The 21,710-nt window shown below is 36.3% G+C and overlaps 1 protein-coding gene across 2 annotated transcripts; it reads left to right on the forward strand.

Annotated features, from left to right (window-relative positions):
- The first annotated feature begins 622 nt into the window (after window positions 1-622).
- Window positions 623-21,410, forward strand: abhd12 (abhydrolase domain containing 12, lysophospholipase). 2 transcript variants are annotated; one of them, XM_052579913.1, is made up of 14 exons: window positions 623-754; window positions 1,830-1,989; window positions 10,977-11,098; window positions 13,530-13,635; window positions 14,704-14,823; window positions 15,255-15,285; window positions 15,611-15,656; window positions 15,759-15,888; window positions 16,073-16,110; window positions 16,508-16,587; window positions 16,684-16,766; window positions 17,183-17,261; window positions 17,827-17,954; window positions 18,925-21,410. In XM_052579913.1, exons 2-14 carry the CDS (start codon window positions 1,832-1,834, stop codon window positions 18,956-18,958), a joined length of 1,155 nt encoding a protein of 384 aa, XP_052435873.1. In that variant the 5' UTR covers window positions 623-754; window positions 1,830-1,831; the 3' UTR covers window positions 18,959-21,410. The 2 variants fall into 2 exon arrangements, with proteins under 2 accessions (XP_052435873.1, XP_052435871.1); XM_052579911.1 differs by lacking the exon at window positions 623-754 and having other exon boundaries at window positions 1,552-1,989.
- Window positions 21,411-21,710: the final 300 nt, after the last annotated feature.

Genomic DNA, 21,710 nt, shown 5'->3' on the forward strand with positions numbered 1-21,710 from the left:
TTTATTTATAAATGTGGCTTATTAAACCAAATCAAGGGAGGCAGGTAAACTACTGGTAAATATGTGAAAAGAGACAGAAGATATGTCTTGTGTGAAAGTACTGTGTCATTATACCCCACACGTTAAGTGTGTTAATTTGTGAAAGTGGATGGGTGAAATTATTGCTCCGCCTCACAGTGGATCTGCAGACAGAAGTGATGAAATACTGCCACCTGTCGGACAATACAACTCAAAGCATATAACGTCAGACTAGTAAGAAGTCTGAAAATCGTATCTACTTGTAGTAGTAGTTTAATCTGATAGCCTACAACATGTAGAATATGTTCCGTTATTTAGCTTATATATATATATATATATATATACATATATATATAGTTTCTTGGGTCGCAGTGATTTTGTAAGACATGTTCCTGGATCAACATTATTGTCCAAAAATATATAGACTTCTTAACCCAATCCCTACCCCTAAACCTAAGACCACCCATAATTTATTCCAAAAATCTATGTGAAATAATTGATGAAGCACTTAACCCTGATCATAAGCCTAAAACAGATAACTCCTGAAACCTTATCCCTTAATTCTCATTGGTTAATTGGGATGTTGTTCCAGGATCAACAAGGATGTTGATCCAAGAAAATGTTGTACTTCACGCTCACCTTGTTGGGTTATGGTCACGTGAGAGGAAACTCACTGGAAAAACTTACTAGTCTACGCGTCCTGTCAAAACATCTACAATCTCATCAGAATGAACAGGTTGGGTTTTATGATTCATATAATACAGAATTCATGACTACAGCTTTTGTTTGATCATCGTGCTCTCACGTTGACGCTGTTTTGGGAAGTAGCTAATTATTCTCAAATATGTGCATTCATATTTAAAACTTTTAAAATGCAGTTTCTTGAATCCCTTAGTTTGACATGTAGAGTATGTGTTTTGTTTATTTTTGAAATGGGCAAAGGTGCGATGGTTTTGCTCGGTATGTTAAACTATCATAGACCATGCATGTTATTAGATATTTAGCGCATGCTCTAAATTACACCGAAATAGAGGAAGTCTACGACTTATTTCTTGAATACGTGGCAAGGCCACCTATTGTCTATAATTACAATGAAGCTGACATGTATTAAGTGGCCCAGTATAGCAGGATGAGCAGGTTTGGTCTGTACGGAACTAAGTCTCTGTAGAACAAACGCGATGTTGCCAGATCTCTTTAAATAAATTGTTCTAATTTCTCTTTCATTTAAAATTTATATATATATATATATATATATATATATATATATATATATATATATATATATATATAAGTGTTCAGCTCCCTCTGGAGCTAGATTTGAAGGACTAACAATTGCTGCAAACTTAGAGATGTTAGAAAAATATACAAGATTGCATGTTACAAAGCAGAACCTTCCGTTGATCTGGCAACCCTTCACTACACGATTTAACTGAACGAGAGAGGGCGCTACGTCTCTGTGTGATTGGCCGTTGGCGGAGCAGAGCGCTATATGATTGGCTGTTGAAGCGTCGGAGTGCCTGTGATTGGCTGAGCGGAAGGCCGGAGGAGCCTGCGCTGATCAGCTGGTCTCTGCAGATATCCGACTCCTGCAAAACGATGTAAGGAGAAAAAGTGCTGAATGTCACAATTGCCGGGAGGTGAAACACCGGATCACACACACCGTCGCGGTTCGCCGACCGACCGGATCCAGCACGGCTGCAAGATTTTTTTTTTCAGCAGCTCTTCCGCTCGATTCAACGTGATACGCGGACGACTACAGTATAATCCCAGTCTCATCTGTGTGTGTTTACCTGTGCTGTTTCACGTTTCAGTAATGCGAAAGCGAAAAGGCAGCGCAGACCATGACAGCTCGTTCACGGCTAGCGTTACACTACTGGACGGCAGCTCCGATCTAAAGCAGTGCCACAAAAAGACAGACGCTGCCTCTGATCCAGGAGGCTCGGGTACCGCGATGGGGAGACGCTACAGGAGGTGAGACTGACAGCTGCTGGTGCACAGTTCCACTGATGTTCTTAGTCTCTGTATTTACCAGTATAAGTTTCTGGAAAGTTTCTTTTGAAATCTTTGGGTTTTTCAACCTGTATAGACCCAGTATTAAACACAATCTAGCCGTATATTAACTTTGATTAACACTTCTGCATTAGTTCCAAATCAGTTAATAGTTAAAAATGGCAGGTAACTGTTTTGTATATAAATCACCAGATATATATCTTCTCCTTTGACTCTTAGTTAAAAACCCTGGCACTGTGTTGTTTTTAAGTTATGTATTTTCAGCATCATTTGATGCATTTTCAACACACAGTCCCGTTTGATGCTTGTTAATATGATATCGCATGCATTATTGTCATTCTTTTCATGTCTAAGTGGCTTGAAACTCTTTTGAGGCATGAAGCCACATAGTTTATTCTCTATGATTGAATCACAGTCCCACTTGACTCTCTTGAGACTCTTAATAGCATTTAGGCTGTCCCAAACTAGATCAGCAACTTCTAGTAGTTCTTTTGCTTCAGTTAGAGTATTTCTGTTTTAGTCGAGTGGAAAAATCTAGAAAGTAGTATTTAGAGCCCATCGGAGGTCCCTTACATGCAATGAGTTATTTTTCTAATACGTGGTTAAATGCGAAAGTGAAAGCAAGGTGATGTCTTTTGTAGATTTCCTCAAAGCAGAGTGGAGTCATACAGTTCATGTTTTTACTGCTATGTTTAAAATAAAGTAAGATTGGATCACTGTAGTGTAAAAGGATGCATGGTGGGAATAGTCATGTTCAGCTGTTGTCTAGGCATATCCCTGCACATGATTCAGATTTCAGGCACAATATTAGGCCTTAAATGCAAAGACATTTCTCCGGTTTGTTTGATCTTTCCAAAGCTGAGTTTAAACAGGTGTACGTTTAGTGATGTCATTCTTCTCAGCCAGGGCTTGCTCTGCAGATCAAAGTGGGAGGAAGTTGCACATTCTGGTCCAGCAATATGGTGGTTAAACATTGCAAACTCAGCAAAGAAACATTATGTGCTGCCAGAACATGTTGCCAATTGGGATCCTGGAGGATTTCCCACAGATCTGTGCTTCTTAGCTGGTGGGGGTTGCAACCCCAAAATGCTTTAAAGATAACAGGATTGTATTCAGTTTCATGGTTGCCATGGCACGTGGAAATAGTGACTGGTTTAGAGTGAATTTTCCTGTGACTTTTGACCCTCGAGCTCAGTTAGAGACCTGTGTCTCATGTTTGCTTAATGTACACTATGATTCAAAAGAGTTTGAAGCAGTAACAAAAAAAAAAGTATTGCTTTTATTTAGCAAGGACACATTAAATTGATGAAATTGGCAGTAAATACATTTATATTGTTACAAAAGATTCCTGTTTCAAATAAAACGTAACATTGATAATAAGAAATGCTTGTTGAGGATCACGTGACAATGAAGACTGGATTCATGGCCGCCTAAAATGCAGCTTTTGTCAAATGAATAAATTCCATTTGAAAATACATTAAAATAGAAAACACTTGTTGTAGTAATATTTTACAATATTTCAGTGTATTTGTGATCAAATAAACAGAACCTTGGTGAGCATATGAGACTTCTTTTTAATAAGTGGGCCTGAGCTGTTATATGCTCTGATCTGATTTATATTGGGATTTAGCTGAAAGTGGAAACACTTATAGCTCTTAACTACAATACTGTTACAAAATATTTCAAGTAGTAGCAACTGAGCTTACTTTATAAAAGATTCAAGTATAGCAAACCTGGAAAATGCCCTGTCATTAAAGACATTGTTTGCCAAATTAGCATGAAACACTAGCAGGAAACAGTACTGTAAAGGTCTACCATCACATCTCATTTGAAGTGAAATGTTACTCTGATGGCGCAGTAATTGGACTCTGCTCCGGTGCTGTATGGGTCTGGGGTATTGGGTGCTGGAGCCGGTCATGTGTCCGACACAGGAGCTGACGCTGGTTAGTCTGGATGAAGTGACCTTTGTGTGGCAGGCCGGGTTCAAGGTTAAAAGGTTAATTTAGCTTTAATTCACAAAATCTGTGAAATTCAATTAGCTGAAGTCCTCTGTAAAGTTTGGAATATCAAAAGTTAAAGACAACATTAAATCGCTCGATGAGCACAGTGTTCTGTCCTTGTTGATGCATTTGTTTATGGAAAGAGGAAGTTTATTTTTTCCAGGAAGACAATGATGGCTTATTTAAATGCACGTATATGCTCTCTTGCTATGTCTGTTTCATCAAGACTTATAATATCTTAAAGACAACAAAAAGTCTAAAAGCCACAAAATGTCAGTTTTGATTTTTAAATAAGTCTTTTTAAATAAGTTGGTTAGTTGCATTCCATTGTTCTTAAAGACATCCATTTAAAAAAGGGGTGGACTAGCCTTCAGCCTAAATAATAAAGCCCTGCTTCTTCCTAAACCATTTCAGTTATACAGTGCACATTTCAACCTGAAGTTCTGGTCTGTTCTTACATTCTGGGAACAGGAGCTCTAGATCAAACACAGGCCCAAGAGGCATCTAATCGTGACAATTTGGTGTCTTATTTTAGCTCTTCTTTGGAAAGTGTGTCAGGTTTGATAGGAAAAAGAAGTCTTGACAAGGTGTCATCCTTTGAAATCTGTTTTTTTTTTTAGATTTCAGGAAGACTGAAAACATATCAGTGAGTTGTCTTTAGAAACAATCAAGGGTGTGTTAATATGAAGTTTCTATGAGGTCACATTGGTCAACTAGTCATCTAATATCCACTAGTTCAGTCAGTTTTTTTCTTTTTATTTGTTGTAGTTAGCATGGTAACAGTGTGCTGTGATTTTGCTGATACACAGTTTGCACCTTCTCAGAGTATATTTCACAGCCATATACATTTTCACAAACCGGGTGGGTGGTGGTCTATCCCGAGGCCCTTTGAAGGAGACTGATCTTTGGTCGAACAGAGCCTTAACAAAATCTGGCATCTCTGTCAAAACTGCTCTTCTGAGCTGCGCTGAGCGGTCAGAGACACGGGTGAAAGAAGAGAAGAGTGAAAGGGAGGATGAAAGGAGTGAGGAAGGAAGGAGAGACCCTGAGATATACAGTAGCACGTGTCTATCTCTTTTTCATCCTTAGGAGTGCAGTATCTACAGTTTCATGTATCCTATCCTTTACATGTCTGAATTGCCTTCTCTGATTCCATTTGCATTATTATTACATCGTTCAATGCGAGGGCAGACTGTGTGCCATGCAGTTACACATCAGCTGTTGTCTAAAGACCATGGGAAATACTTCCTTAATAAATGTTTTGTGAATATTATTTTAAATGTGGTTTTCAGTTTCCGATGCCTTTTATATTTATAAATGCTCTGATTCAGGCCTTGATTAATTTAAGTATTTAATAAAGTATTCGGTAAGAGGGGAATCACCACTGTAAAGCTAGTTTCCTCAGTAAATATGTCACATAACCAAAGTTAAATGCATTATGAATGACATTTAATTATGTCTAATGGGGGAAGCTATCAGATAACTTCATGTATTATGTTATCAGAAGAAGTGTTAAAAGCAGGAAGCTTTAGAGTCCTCTTCCCACCCCAAGCTGTGTTTCCAGACCTGGGTTTCTCAGTGTCACCTCAGTGTCTCTTAGAGAGTCCGGTCCGTCAGACCTGTCATAATCTATTACATGAAGCTGTAGCTGCAGGTTTTTGAAAGTGCTCCACTTTTCTCTGCGTCTTCTCCTTCTTCTTTATCATCTTCATTTTGCACAGTTTAACCGTTGATCGTAAGCCTGTCCTGGTTTCACATCTAGTCCTTTTTTTATTAAGAAGAGCTATCTTTATAGGCACACTTGTCACCCTCACCTTGTGGGGGCTTTGAATCCCAACGGAAAATGGATATGTATGTTTAAATGTAGGTAAGATGTCCAGATATTGGATATGTATCTGATTAACTGTAAAAACACATTTGGAAGTGGCTCAAAATGGGTGCAAAAAAGCTGATGTTTGTGGAATAATATCCGATCTATGGCATTACCGACCCCAACCCTCTCAGTGTTAGTGTTTCTAGCTAATTATTTGTCAGTGTTTTAACTACTAATCTGTTGGCATTATGGAATATAATGCAAAGAGTGTTTATGTTCTTAACTCCACCCTGATGTTTTTTGGCAGTCAGGGCTATAGCCGCTAATTGATCATGGTCATTGATAGAGCTCTACAGCTGTACCAGGATATTTGGGACATTGATCCGGGCAGCTGTAGCTAAGAGCTCTAAAAGCATATCCTATGCCAATATCTGCCACTTAGGAGCTGTTGTCTGGTGCCGGCAGACATGAGGCAAGCCTTTGGCGTCGGACAGAAAGAGAAAGAAGAGACAAAAAAGTTTTCCTGTGATGTTTTCATGTGGAAGTGATCTAACTGCGACTTTCAAGACCTGAGTTTGAGGTTGGAGTAGGGGATATGCTGGATCTATTAGGGCTTAAAACATACGTTTGAATCTAAATCCTATGAGATCCGTCAATAACAAGTCTTAGCAGAACTTAATCTGAAATTCTTTCTTCTGTGGAATACAAAAGAAGATGCATTTAAAAATGTCTCTGTATTTTTTGTCCATGTCACTGGAATCCAATATTGTTCTATTTTAGAATGGGAATGAAATGTTGTTCAGGTTGTTTTCCTTTGTTGTTGCATACTCCAGTGTTCTTGTGTAGTTCATTTAATCCTAAAGTAGGCTTATTGTAGAGTACAATAGGATCTTGCTGCCTGTCTCCTCTGGTAATACACAGAATTATGCATCTGTTCTTTGCCAAATACGCTGACCTTAAAATGACCCAATCATTAATTCATGTAGAATCAGACGTGAATATAGGGTCTCACTTTTCCTGCATGGTTAATGCCAGGTATATACAGTTACACTGAAATGGCTAAATAATAGTCAAACAACTGCTTAGTTTTATTGTTTGAGGTTTGCTGATGTCACTGTAGATTGACTGAAGAAATGCAGTGAGGGGGAATTCTCTTTTAGAAATTCTGAATTAATAGCTAATGGGTTATTAATAGGTTATTGGGTAACTACCATAGTCTTCTCAGTGTCTGATGTGTTCATGAATATGGTATGAAGACTGCAGCTGAGTTCTGACTGCTGCCAATTAGCAAATTCTGAATTAGCTCATTTAGTGTTTTTAAAAGTTTTAAGATCTCGTCTCTATTTTAAGATGTATGCACTTGACTTGGTGATTTCAGAGTGTTTTTCTGAGTGTTTGTAGGTGTAGTGTGTTGGAGGTTTTCATTTTTAGAGAGTTGCATCCTGTCAAATGCAGAGACACACAAATGGAAATAAATGACTAAGGAGGTGCACTACAACAGAACCAAAACTGTCAAGTTAAACAGCAATCAGCACTGAAAAATGGATCAGTGCAGTGATTCATGACACATGTTATGCTTTAAGACATGATTGTAAACTGAGTAAACCTTCCCATCTCTCCACGTACAGTACTGTTCAGAAATGTGTGGTTAGTAAGATTTTTCTTCCTTTTTCTGAAAGAATTGTGATATGTGTAATATTGTTTGGCCAATATTTTTAGCCTGTTCTCTCTCATTCCAATTTTTTTCCCATCTTTCTGCTGGATGCACTAGTCAGAAACACTATACCCCAGTGCAGTCTTGTCTCCTGACAATACCCATATGGCATTGGATCAGCACGACTTAGTGTTACCCTGAAGGTATTGAAGCCTTGGATCGGATGCTCTGTGCAGATATGTACCTGCAAAAACACAGAACTGCACAATCTTATAACCTAACCCGCCACATAAACAAATAAATGGCTTGTTGTACTGGATACAAAAGTATATATTATCAACAAGTTTATATACACACACACAAATAGTACCTTGGCTGTATTTGTGTAACAACTGTACAGTAATGAGTCTCAGTACAGCCTGTGTGTGCTGTATTTAGCTCTGCTGTTGCACAATAGTCTAGCTCTCTCTCTTTATCACAATCACCTTGCACTCTCACTTACAAGCATAAATTAATAATCACCACACACACACACACTCAAGCCAGGTGACAAAAAAGTCTTATCTATGCAGGGAACTCAAGATCAGGCACCTGCTGCATTAACCGCCTGCAATAAGTATAGTGCAAGCTACAAGTGCAGTTAGAGCTGTGGTTTATTGGTTATTTGCATGCTGTCACATTGACATGTGGGTTTGAGTTCTCTATATCTACATCATTTCCTGTCTTATTTCTACTGCTCGTTTCCATAAACGCACAGAACACTTAATGAATCTTTCAGTTAGTTTGGTCCAATTTGTTTGCATTATACATTGTTCTTCATGTTTAGGTAGTTAATTACAGTATTAGGCTAGTCGATCAAAGTGAGCATGTGCGTTCTGAAGGAGGCAGAGGAAAGGTCATAGAGATGTTAGATGCCATGGTGGAACTGAACCAGGGTCAGCCGGATCAAACCGGATGCTCAGCTTTGGCTCGCTTCCTAGATTATTGCTTTTACTCCTCTTTTCTCCTGTCTGGGACATTCTCTTCTTCTTCACGTCCTGTCTTTGCTGACTCTCTCAGTTCTGCATTATTAATAGTTTTAGGAATATTCTCGAGGTTTCATATGACTGCACTCTTATGGTTGCCATTTACTGTGAAGATACACAGTATACCAACTGCTTTTTAAAGAAGTATCTTATGCTTAACAAGGATGCATTCGTTTTATTAAAATACTAGGTAAAAACTGTAATATTGCACCGTTGAATTTTCAGCATCTATTTCTCCATTCTTCAGAGTCAAATGATCCTTCAGAAATCACTGGAATATGCTAATTTGGTGCTAAGGAAACAATATTGAAAACAGTTGTGCGCCTTAGTGCGTTTGTGGAAACCATGATAAAATTGATTGAAAAATGACATAAATATATTGTGTATGAGAGCGCTTGCATATGTATACGTGTATGTGTTTGTGTGTGTGTGCTAGTATCTGAGTGTTTAAGTAATCCCCTGGTCCTGAGTTAGGTAGGAAAAATTCCTTATGCACTTTAAAGGAAGTTAAACTTAAGCTTAATAAAGCAGATTTTGAATCCGAAAGGCACACACCTACAGTAGAGCTCAGGGCAGTAAGTCAGACAGGGTGAGTTTGTTCCTCTAAGTGATCTCTTGCTTTCTCTCTAATTTTAATCATGACACTTTATACTCCCCAGGCACAATTTAGAGGTCACTGCTGGCCGCAAAGATGCACACTGTCCAAGAGACAGTCCAAGACCAAGAGAGGACAGGCCATGTTATGAGGACCGTTAACTAGGGATGGGCATGATTAATCGACGATCGATAATTGATCGTTAAGATTTTCCTCGATCATGTTAATTTGTTATCGATTAATCTAAAGCATTTTTTTAATCTAATGCAGGTTGCGTTGCGTAGTGCGAGTCTTCAAGCAATTAAATGAATTTCACTGTGTGGCAGCAATTAAATATTTTACCACCATGGGGCAATATTTGACACCCTACTCGGTTATCTGTGATCTTCCGTTTTGATTTCAAAGAATAATCATGAAGATGTCACGGCGAAGTGTGGCGTGGGACCATTTTGATTTAAAAAGCGAACTAGTTAACTGCAAACATTGCGATGCCGTGTTTAAGTACAACACGGCCACGACTCAAATGATGTACCTATGCATCCCGGCAAATTTTCATGAGGCTTTAACCCTTTCGAGTCGATTAACGCATATATGCGTTTTGAGTCATTTTCTCCTGATAACCCCTGATAAATTACACTCTCAGTTTTAATCGTACAGATAAGAGCAATACATCAATCGAATCTGTAAAGGGTCTAGTTTTTTTTGGATACAGACATAATAACAAAAAACCTTTGTGCACTTATAAAATAAAGATAACAAACAAGGTGCGCTGTCTACAGTCTTTGTCTCCGCTGATCGTCATGTACAAACATTTCATTAAAATGAACCGTAACTCCGTGAATACTCAACGAAGAGACATGAGAGAGATATCTATAGAAAGCCTGGAATGTCTACTTTTAAACTAAAAAAGTGCTTCCGAAAAACAAATATTCTGAGATAAAGTAATCCATATGAAAACAACGCAATGTCTGTTTTTCATATCTTCCTTCATTATATTTAATGTGACGACGCCCCCGCGCAGAACGCGCTATTCAGATTCAAACTGAAGCGCGCGGCTTGAATACGCCCACACAGAAGAAAAGGCAGCGTTTTTATTTTATTTTACTGTTTGCTTCGCGATGAGAGGACTAAGACATAATCCACCCCAAAAAGATGTGATGTGGTTGATGATTTGAGAAATGGATTTCCTCAGAAAAAAGAATGAAGCACTTTATTCAGACTCAAAACGCATATATGCGTTAATCGACTAGAAAGGGTTAAGAACGCCTGCTAGCAGCTGCAGGTTCCGCTGCTTTAGAGCACTGCATATGCACGCGGATATATGTTCGGTTTGCCTGAACGTAGTTTAACTGTCTGCCACAAGTTGATCTTTTAATAAAGGTCTCACCGAGGAAAAACACGCTGTATTTTTGTATTCATTGCATTTTTTTATTATAAAAATTAAATAATTAATTATATTATAAAAATATTAATGATTAATCGATAGTCGATCGTTAATTCTCCCGACGATCGACTAAGAAAATTTAATCGAATGCCCATCCCTACCGTTAACCATTCAGTTCAAAAGAGAAGAGCATGTCTGAAAACATTCCCAATAAACACCTATGTTCACATCTTGTACTTACACATGACAAATCTGCTATATGATTTTTATTAAAAAACATCATTTAATATTGCCACAGTATATGTTTCAACTGTCCGAAGTGTTTCAGCCAGTTAACTTGAGAGAATGTCATTCTTAACCAATCACTGCATGTCTTGTTGCATAGGACAGAATACTGCTTTATTTATTACTTTATTGACTGTATGTGTGTTAAATGAGTCTGTGTTTTATGTAACCGGCTCTTCTCTCTGTCTGCAGGGGTGGTCTGATATGGAGGCTGAGGAGGATACTGATCTGGGTGCTGGGAATCTACATCGCAGTCCCTGTTATCATCAAAGTCTGTCCATCAATACAAGCTAAATTAGTCTTTTTAAACTTTGGTGAGTATTTGCAACCGATTTTTATTTAACTGGGGAATATTTTAGCCAAACTGTTTGCAAAAACTGATATTTATGCCAGTGTTTGTAGACTTTGGCATTCAGACATGTCTAGAGTTTTTAACGTTTTGTTTTTATTATTTTTGTTTTACATCTTTGGCAAGTGACTTGATCAGTCTTAGTAAACTTGGGTATTTCTGTCAGTGTTTTAGCACTTTAAGTATTTAGTCTAGTCTTTGTAAACATTTGTGAGTGTCTTTGTTAAATTTTACAAGTATTTAGGCCTCTCTTTGTGAAATGTATTTGTTTTTAAATTTTGAGTATCTAGGCTGACCTGTTTAACCTTTTGTATTTAGACCAGAAATTCTTCCATTTGCATTTTGTTTATTCAAGCTAAACTGCCATGTAAATTGTCATTATTTTAAATGCTGTGTTATTTTCTGTAGATTTTTTTAATTTTATACTTTAACACGAGTCAGTTTCCATAATTTTCAGCTGCTGCGTCTATAGTGAAAGGACAAGCTTAGGGCATTTCGCCTCAAGGGAAATGTAGTATAAAAGGAGATTGTTACACTGCATTTTCCCTTGTGAAATATTCAGCATGCTCAGAACAACTCTTAGACGCATTCAGTCAAGCACGCGCTTGTATTCGAGATATAACTGCACACTGTAGCATCTGAAAATTAGTAAAACTTTTCGGATGCTCCTCTAACAATGTAAATGTTTTTACGGTCACTTTTGATCAATATAATGACCAACAATCTCTACTGTGTCCTTAAGAACTGATGCCTTAGCACCTGTTTTGCAATATAATGTCTTTTGGTTAAAGTGATGTCCATCACAGAACAGAATCTGCTCGACCTTGTGACATTTGATAAGACATTTTGAAACAACAGAGTTTGATGTACAGTTGCAGTTTGCATCCATCATCAGCCTTCTGCTGAAATGACCAAACAAAGCCGTCATTCATCCATCAGTCCAGATAAATGGCCAATCTGTTTACCGCTGAGGTCCTTTCTCACACACTCCTCTCAGTTTAATCAGATGATTCCTATGTTGTCACATCATTGTTTAATTTCTCTGATATTAGTCATGTTCTGTGGTGTTTTGGGCTGATGTTAGCATTAGCATTGTCAGCAGTCACACTGTTTCTGTCAGCTGATGTGTTTCGCCACACTCTGCTTCTGTTTGCAGTCTGAGCTAATAACGGACAAAATGTGTGTAGAAGTGTGACTGTAAGCATCCTCATGTCTGCTTTACTCAGAGGAAATCTGTGACTAAGGCCTGTGAACTTTGTCAAGTCATCAGTCTCCTGAGAAAGCTTGTGGCACACTTTCGGTTCTTAAATTGCAAACATAATGTTAGTCAGATTTTATTTTTTTATTTATAATTTAATTGTGCATGCCTGTTTTAAATTCTCAGACCAGACACGGCAGTTTGAAGAATTAACCAGCATAAATTTATTATTATTTGAATGTTCTGTATTGTTATAAACAGTTTTATTATTTCCTGAAAAAAATATTTTTATTGAAGGGAATGTAAAGTTAAATCTCATCAGGAGCTGACGGAACTGTACTTTACAGAACAGCTTTATACTTTTTAGCATTGTATAGAACAACGTTGTATTTTGTGTGAAGATCAGAGCTGTTAATTACAGTAGAATTAAGCTTTTTGTAACCGTATCTTTTATAACCTCTGTATGTACCTACTGCTAAAATGTTTGGTGTCTGTAAGATTTTTTTGTTTGTTGTTTTGGAAAGAAGTCTCTTCTGGTCAACCAAGGCTGCAATTATTATTATTATTATTATTATTATTATTATGATTATTTTATTTTTATTTTTTGGCACCCTCAGATTCCAGGTTTTCAGCCAAATATCGTCCTATCCTACTGTAACAAACCATATATCAATGAAAATATAAATTTTTTCAATTTCCAATTTTATGACTGGTTTTGTGGTCCAGAATCACACATTGTAAAATGTAATTTATTTCTTTGAGCTGAATTTTCAGCCTTCATTATTCCAGACTTCCGTGTCACATGATCCTTCAGAAATCCTTCTAATATGTTAATTTGCTGCTCAACAGCATTTATTATTATCAACGATAATAACACTTGTCAAAAAGTTGTGCTTTATATAGAATTCTTCTGGATTCTCTGAATAGAAAAAAACTAAATGGCATTAGTTTTAAATGGAAATCTTTTGAAACCTTATAAATGTCTTTACTGGCACATTTGACCAATTTATCGCATCTTTGCTGATTTTCATAATCAACATACAATAACTTTATCTATCCTTTTCCCATCAATTGCCATGGGAAAAAAGTCAAGTTCTGACCTACTTACTGTATTTTCCTGTGGAATATCCTTTTTAACTGGGAAATACATTGCATTCAGTTTCATGTTGACTGTTATCTTTTTGTCTCTGTCTTTCAGTGCGAGTGCCGTATTTTATAGATCTGAAGAGACCACAGGATCAGGGCTTGAATCACACTCGCAACTTCTACCTGCAGCCTGAGGAGGGAATTAACATTGGAGTGTGGTGAGAGCACAGACACAGACTAAAATACAGACACCGCCTGGCCTGCCTGTGCCTGTCTGTCTCTCTGTCCTCACGTTCTCTACCCTACAGGTTTCTGTCCCTCTTTACCTTCCTTATGGGCATGGCTGTCTTTCTGAAGGGCGTGGAAAAAGTGCTGCACTTATTGAAACATATCCTGTGGCACATAGTGTGTAAATCTGTGGTGACAGAGGACTGCACGGGCCTATGGCTGCTGGCCATTGGGTGTGACTGTTTTTGTGTGTGTGTTTGTGTGTCTGTGTTTGACTTTTACTTTTCACAGTGGAAAGGGCCACATAAGCTTCCTGCAGCTGATGCTGTAGTTTTCTCTGCATAAGTAAGCTTGTCTCTGCTCTGGTCAGATTCACTGTTGATAATGAACAGTCCTAAAGGAATACACTACTGTTCAAAAGTGTGGGTTCAGGAAGAATTTTTTTTTTTTTTTTACTTTTTTAATTCAGCACGGATGTATTGAACCGATCAAAAGCGACAGTAAAGACATTTATAATGTTACAAAAAAAGTATATTTCAAATAAATGCTGTTCTTTTGAACTTTCAGAGGAATCCTGAATAAAATGTATCACAGTTTTCCACAAAAATATAACCACTCTCAACATTGCTGCTCAAGAAACACTTCTTATTATTATCAAACGAGCATATTAGAAGGATTTCGGACAGATCATGTAATTCTGAAGTAATGGCTGCTGAAAATTCAATTTTTAAATATACTAAATAGAAAATAGTTACTTGATATTGCAGTAATTTTTACAGTAGTACTGTTTTTACTGTATTTTTGAACAAATAAATGCCTCATGAACATAAGATACTTTTTTTTTTTTTTTTTTTTTTTTTTTTTTTTTACAATGAAAAAAGTTGACCAACCTCAAACTTTTGAACATAACCACATCTACTTACTGTCTTTTTTTTCACCCTTTCATTTGCAGGAAGCAATGTTTTAAATGCTGCGTATCTCTTTTGTATTATCCTGTCATCTCTCTTTGATCTCTCTCTCTCTCTCTGTCTCTCTCTGTCTCTTTCTCTCTTTCTCAGGCACACAGTACCTTCAGTGATGTGGAGGGAGGCTCAGGCAAAAGATGCTGAATGGTATGAAAAAAGCTTCCAGTCCAGTCATCCAGTCCTCCTTTATCTCCATGGCAATGCTGGAACAAGGTACACAAACCCTCAGGGACTTGTGATCAATACCACTTTATAAAACCAACTCGGTGTCAAAAATGATTCAGTGGGAGTTAAAGCTGGAATGCACTTTTGCAGTCTATACAGATTTTTGCTCCTGTCTGGATGAGTCAGTCTGCATATTTGACCACAAGTCGTGTTATGTTTAATGTGCACAGATTGTGATTGTATCCAGTCATCAGAGATCAAACCTGCTGATTTTAGAAAACATAATTCCTTCATTTGTTGTGTGTTCTAGCAATGAGGCTGTTGTGTTCGGAATGATTTGAAAGTCTGGTAGTATGTGATCCTCAGTCAGTTAATGTATGATGTCTAGTGTTTACTCTGTTTTTATTTGGAAAGATTTGCAGTTCATCAAATGCAAATCTCTAGTCACTTACTTAAGCTTGGAGTTATGTGTGTTTCAGAGGAGGAGATCACAGGGTTCAGCTGTACAAGGTAAAAAATTTGAATTTACACTGTCGTTCAAAACGTTTATTTTTTATATATATGCAAGAAATCAGTGGTTTTATTCAGCAAAGAACTGCATTCCATCAAACAAGTGGCAGTTATGTTACATAAGATTTATATTGTAAATAAATGCTATTCTTTTCCAACTATTTCTATATTCTTTCTATTCATTCAAAAAAAAAAAAAACTATTATTAAAAAAAAAAAAACTATTATAATTTTTGTGATGGGAATGTAGTATATATTTAAGATTTGAAAGAACTTCTTTTGTCTGAGTTAATGTTAGACACGTTTTTATCTTTTTGTCTCTGCAGGTTCTTAGTTCATTAGGCTACCATGTAGTCACATTCGATTATAGAGGTATGTTGGGTGTCTATTTTAATGCACTATTCTGTCATGCAAGTCAGATTCCCGTTCCCAGTCTCAGAGTGAAGCACCATATGGTTTTGTTTGTTTGTGCAGGTTGGGGTGACTCTGAGGGCAGCCCTTCAGAGAAAGGCATGACGTCAGATGCTCTCTTCCTCTACCAGTGGATAAAGCAGCGGATTGGCCAGAAGCCTCTGTACATCTGGGGTCACTCGCTCGGCACAGGGTGAGATGAACTCGCCTGAGCCATCCGAGAGAGCACTGTTGATAGTGTGCTTTTTTTTCTAGATGTGGATCTTCTAGTTCTTGGAATGACATTTTAGTTGTCCTTTGACATAAAGGAATTGATTGTGTTACTCCCTGTGGTATATTTGAACTGTTGCTGATGCTGTTCATTCCTGTTTTTCCAGAGTGGCCACTAACCTAGTGAGACGTCTGTGTGACAGGGGTACGTGAACGTACATTCATGCATTTGTGTTTTCTTATGAGCTGGGATGTTGCAACTGAAAACCAATAGTAGCCAGCAGTGTGAAAGTATGGTTTAAACCCAAGTAGAAACTTGGTATTTACTAATCACTTTGAATACATGTATGAACACTGTCACATAATTATTATTCACCGTTTCGGAATATAATTTCTTTATTTCTTGTTAGTACATAAGTGGTGACTTTGTTGACATTTCATAAATAGACAAGCTTTCATTGGCACGGTCTTAACTAGATTAAGAGTGAACTAATGTAATTGCCAAGCTCTTCTAATCAGACTTTTAGTTACATAAGCCTGTAGTTGAGCCACTGTTTAAAACATGAAGGAATGATGCAGACTTCCGTCCTTGGTGCTTACAGGAACGCCCCCAGACGCCCTAATTTTAGAGTCACCCTTTACCAATATCAGAGAAGAAGCCAAGAGCCATCCCTTCTCTATGGTGAGAAACCAAGTTCCTGTTCAATCTCACATACCGCCTTTGTGCAACAAATACACATAACTAACCTTGAACATTTATATATGTTCATTTGAACAGGTTTACAGATATCTGCCAGGCTTTGACTGGTTCTTCCTGGATTCTATTACTGCAAATGATATCCGATTTGCCAGTGATGAAAAGTAGGTTCTTTCAGTCTTCTATTTCTCTGTAAGTTTATGTGCGAGTGATTGTTTTCTCTGTGTCCTCCTACGAAGACTGTTGCGTGTTTCTACAGCAGGGTGCCCTTGCAGCTGTGTTCTCTGTTCTGTAGCGTTTTCACACGCCAGTGGCTTCATCTTCTCTCTCTGAGAACTTGTTTTAGAAACAAAATTAACGTGCATGTGTATAAAAAGACATCTTTAGTGTTCAGCCACGTGTGGGCACTGATCCTTGAGTCACAGATGAAGTGATCATGTAATTAATTACACAAACCTCTAGTGGAAGGTCCCACACTACGTATATAAAACAATAAAACGGATCTATGTCCTGAATCTCTATAAGGCAGTACTTATTGTGAGTTTGGAGAAACTCAAACCAATGTCTCTTTGTCTCTTAGTGTCAACCACATATCCTGTCCGGTTCTGATACTGCACGCAGAAGACGACACAGTCGTACCTTTCCAGCTGGGAAAGAAGGTAAAATATCAGTGTCAGACAATGAGAGGGTTTATTTAAAACTATAAAATGGATATTTCAGACTCTAAATTCAGATTGGATGAGCCATATTCAGAGCTTTTTTAAAATAGCTGATACTTAAATCACAATAATTTGATCACTTGTTATGATGAAACGGTGCTGGTGTTGGGAGATTTGGTTTTTAAGCACATATGGCACATATGGTTTAGTTTTTTATGAATTAAACAACTTGTTCAAATGGGTAAACAAAGTAATATTCTGACAATATACAAACAGAATAATAAAAAGGTACAGTTACAGTATTTTTGTTTTGTTCAGAAAGAATCTAAACTAAACCTTCAGTAATATTATCAAACCTTATTGTATTTTATAAAATAAATCTACTTATAGCTATTTGAAGTATAATAATAATAATAATAATAATACATTTATTATTATTATCATAACAAATTATTGCTGTTATTATATATTGTAGTATCTGTTAATGCATTTGTTTTAAAAATGGTCTGTTTTTCTTTGTAACAACAACAACAATAATAATGATAATTAATCTTTTCGTCGACAGCTATATGATTTGGCGGCTCAGAGCAAGAGTCTGAATGGTCATAAGGTTCAGTTCATCCCGTTCCCCAGCTCTCTGGGCTACAGACACAAGTTCATCTACAAGAGCCCACAGCTTTCACATATACTCAGGTGTGTATGCTTTACAAACGGCTGCTACTCATATTTTTCCCCACTGGTCCTTGCTGACAAAACAGTTTGGCTGCATTCATCTTTTTATTCTGTTGGTTGGGAATACAAGCTATTTTTAGGATCGTGCCAGGTGGTGCAGTTTATAGATTCTGCTCCGGGCCGCTGACCAACAGCTGTGGTGATAGTAATTCAGACTGAAATCACTGTCTATATCTTCCAGTGCTGACTATGTTTTTATCTGAGATGGGTTTTTTGCTAATGATCTTTCAGGGAGGCAAACGTGTACATTTCTTTAGGAGCACAGCTCAAACATTTTGTCAACTGAACTGCTGTTATTCTAAATTATTTATATGAAGTATAATCTGAGATGTTAAGTAATAATATTTCAATTGATAAATAAGTATTCATGTAATTATTGTCAAATATAAGGTATAGAGTGTAATATTTTAATTTGTTCATTTTTATCGTAACATTTAATATTTAAATTTAGTTAAATTATATATTATGTAAAATAAAAAACATTATATCACTGCATTGTATTACAGAAACAAAATTATCAGTGCTAATTACCTTCAATTACTTTTAATCAACTGGTTGAAAGGTAACTGGATATATTAAATATCGCTAATCTTAATTTTGAAATTTGTTTTTAATTGGTTTTATAACTGGAACTAATGCTAACAATTTTCTTGAAACATTTTCATGAAAAGTGTGCTTATTTTGTTTAGTGGCACAGATCATTAGTTAAAACATGAAAATATTTAAGGGCAACTTTATATTTAATGAAATATATATTAATTTAAAGTTTAATTGAACATTATATATTTTTGTAAGTATTTTAAGTATTGAAAGCCCCCATCAGGAATGCAGTGTTTGAGATTAAATAAGTAGTACTGAAATGGGTTGTGTTTAGTTCCATCAGATGGGAATTTGAAGTCTAATGTGTTGTCTTTTTGTCTCTGTGTCTCAGTGATTTCCTCAATGCGCCGCATCCTCACGTGTAGTCAGGATCATTTCAGCCGACTGCCCTCTCTCACACACTCTCAGTAAAACACACACACATCTATGTGATCTGCACCGTGTACTTGCACACACAAGCATGGACTGAAGATGCACCAGTTCTTTTGCATTCCTTTGTTAACCTAAAACCTGGAGGGAGAAAGTTCTCATCATTAAGAAAGTGACAGGGCTGAGTGCTTTCTTACACCGCCTCCTGTTGCCATGGTAACAGATCTGAAGTGGCAGCTGGAGCATGAAGTATGCAAAATAATATGCAGATAATGCACTTAAATAATGCTTAAGTCAACAACCCCTTTTCAAAGGAGAGACGTACTGATGAAGTTTTAGCGATGGCACTGCGAAGACCCCATGAGGATTATGATCAAAGGGATGAAAGAGGACAAGTTGCTATAATGATGTCATTGTCAGTGCTTGCTGACTGCAGTTCACTCCTTTTTTACGAACATAAAACAACGACAATATCATGGACCTTATTTCAATTCTGAAATCCACTCAATGTGAACAGCGAGTTGTGTACAATAAAATGTATTTTCTTTTTTTTTTCGACTTTATTTTTCTCACGATTTGAATCATTTTGCTAGTTAAAACTATTTTAATGCAATGTTATGTGTATTGTGATTATGCTGTTGTGTTTGCTTGGTATGTATGCAACTCAACTGCATCACAACTGAATGAGTTTTCATTATTTTAATGCATTTGGTTGCTCAATACTAGTTTGCATGTCTGTTACTGAAGATATAAAAGATTGTTGCACAGACAAAAGACAACAGAAAACTGTATGAAACCTTTTTCTTTACTTGGTTATGTGGGTTATATATTTTCTTTGGTCTTTATACTCTCACTTTGCACATTCCAAAAATAAATAAATAAAATTAATTATTACCATATGTTGAATACCAAAATCAAAAACCTTAGTGACAAATCTTAATTTATTTTTATTACATTTATTACCCAAGTGATATACACTATTGTTCAAGGAGTCTTATGCTCATCAAGGCTACTTTTTAATTGATCAGAAGTACAGTAAGAACTTATTTAAACAAATGTATTCTTCAATATTATTAAAAATGTTAATATATTTTAATTTTATTCCTGTGATGTGAATCGAAATTTTCTCCAGTCTTCAGTGTTACATAATCCTAATCATTCTAATATGCTGATTCGGTGCTCAAAAACGTTTCTTATTATTATTAATGTGCTGCTTAATATTTTTGTGTAAACTATGACGCCTTTCTCAGAAAGTTTAAAGGAACAGCATTTTTTGACATGTCAATGTTTTTACTGTCACTTTTGATCAATTTAATGTGTTCTTGCTGAATAAAAATATGAATTTCTTTCCAAAAGAACCCCCCAAAATTCGGAATTTTCTATAACCAGCTCATTTACTCAAAATTAACTTTTAGCGTATCTTGCAATGTTTTATAATTGTGTTCTTTAATTTGGTGGAATATGTGTAATGGATTGTAACATGCACAAAGTAAATGAGGCAATACTCTAGTCAAGGATACCAAGATCCATGACTCTACGAAACAGTGAGCAATAATGACACATCTTTGATTTGCTCTAATGTCTTGTCATGTGTATATGATGAATATATTTGCTTCACAGTGTGCACTGACCATCTGACAATTCTTATTTGCATATTTAAAGTAATTGTCACTGTAATACAGCCCCATTGAGACTCAAGGTCTGCTGTATTGTTGCTCTGTGTGTCAGGTTATATATATATATATTTTTTTTTTTCTCAAATCTTTCTGCTCAAATTTGATTTAAATTTCTTTAGGGCTGATAATAATAACAAGGTTATGTGTGCATGCAAGCTTTAATGGTAGATCTAGGCTGTCCGCTGGTGTTATTGATGTTATTTTCGGAAAGAAATTGTATTATAATTTTTGTTTTCATCTGCTGTCGTGTGACTGATGCAGTGAAAGAAAAACACAACCAAAATCTCTTAGCTTGTGAAGGACTATGTAGAAATGATGTAGAAATGATCATTTTAGCAAGACCACCAGGTTATAGATGAAGTGCAATAATATCTAAAGCAGAAGGACAAACATATGTTAGACCAAAAAAAAAAAAACCTATATATGAACATGAAGCCGCTCACTTATTCAGTATATTCCATTGAACTAGAATGTAAAAATGGACCATAAAATATTTGGATGTTAATGCTCTGAACTCAAGATATTATTCTGCTGTCTTTGTTGATGTTGACCAAACTTTGCATATTTGAAGCCAACACTTCTTATATTTAAAAATTATTTTTTGTAATGAAATACTGCCCAGTTATTTCAACAGCAATGGTTACTTTTTGCAGAATATATCATGAGTGGTTTACAATGTTTGTTTTGTTCTAAGCTGCTAAAATTAACAGGACACATGCACAGAAGTAAGTACACAATGTTTATTTGTAAACAATAAAAGACTGGATAAGAAGTATATGCTTTCTGATATCCATTATTTGAAAGGCTTTTATACTGAATCCCAGGAGGACAATTAATTTTTTATTTATTAATTTATTAATATTAAATTAATATTAATTTCCTCCCTCTATATATTTCTGTATCTGTACACTATATTTTAACCTTTTATTTCTTTTTTAAATACAGTGGAAAAAATAAAATTGGAGGGAGACAGTTGACATAAATAAATAAAGAAAACCTTGCCCTTGGATCTCGATTTGGAAAAAAAGATCAACTGTCTAGCATTAATGTGCTCTTCTTGCAAATATAATCC

Source organism: Carassius gibelio, chromosome B17, assembly GCF_023724105.1.
Source record: "Carassius gibelio isolate Cgi1373 ecotype wild population from Czech Republic chromosome B17, carGib1.2-hapl.c, whole genome shotgun sequence".
Classification (NCBI taxonomy): Eukaryota; Metazoa; Chordata; class Actinopteri; order Cypriniformes; family Cyprinidae; genus Carassius; species Carassius gibelio.

What these genes read in the sequence shown, in the direction of transcription:
- abhd12 (XM_052579911.1), top strand. Translation starts at nt 1,637, where the DNA reads ATGTCACAATTGCCGGGAGGTGAAACACCGGATCACACACACCGTCGC. An exon ending in AGTCACATTCGATTATAGAG is followed by an intron (nt 15,657 to 15,758) that starts GTATGTTGGGTG and finishes TTGTTTGTGCAG; the next exon opens with GTTGGGGTGACTCTGAGGGC. An exon ending in AGAGCCATCCCTTCTCTATG is followed by an intron (nt 16,588 to 16,683) that starts GTGAGAAACCAA and finishes TCATTTGAACAG; the next exon opens with GTTTACAGATATCTGCCAGG.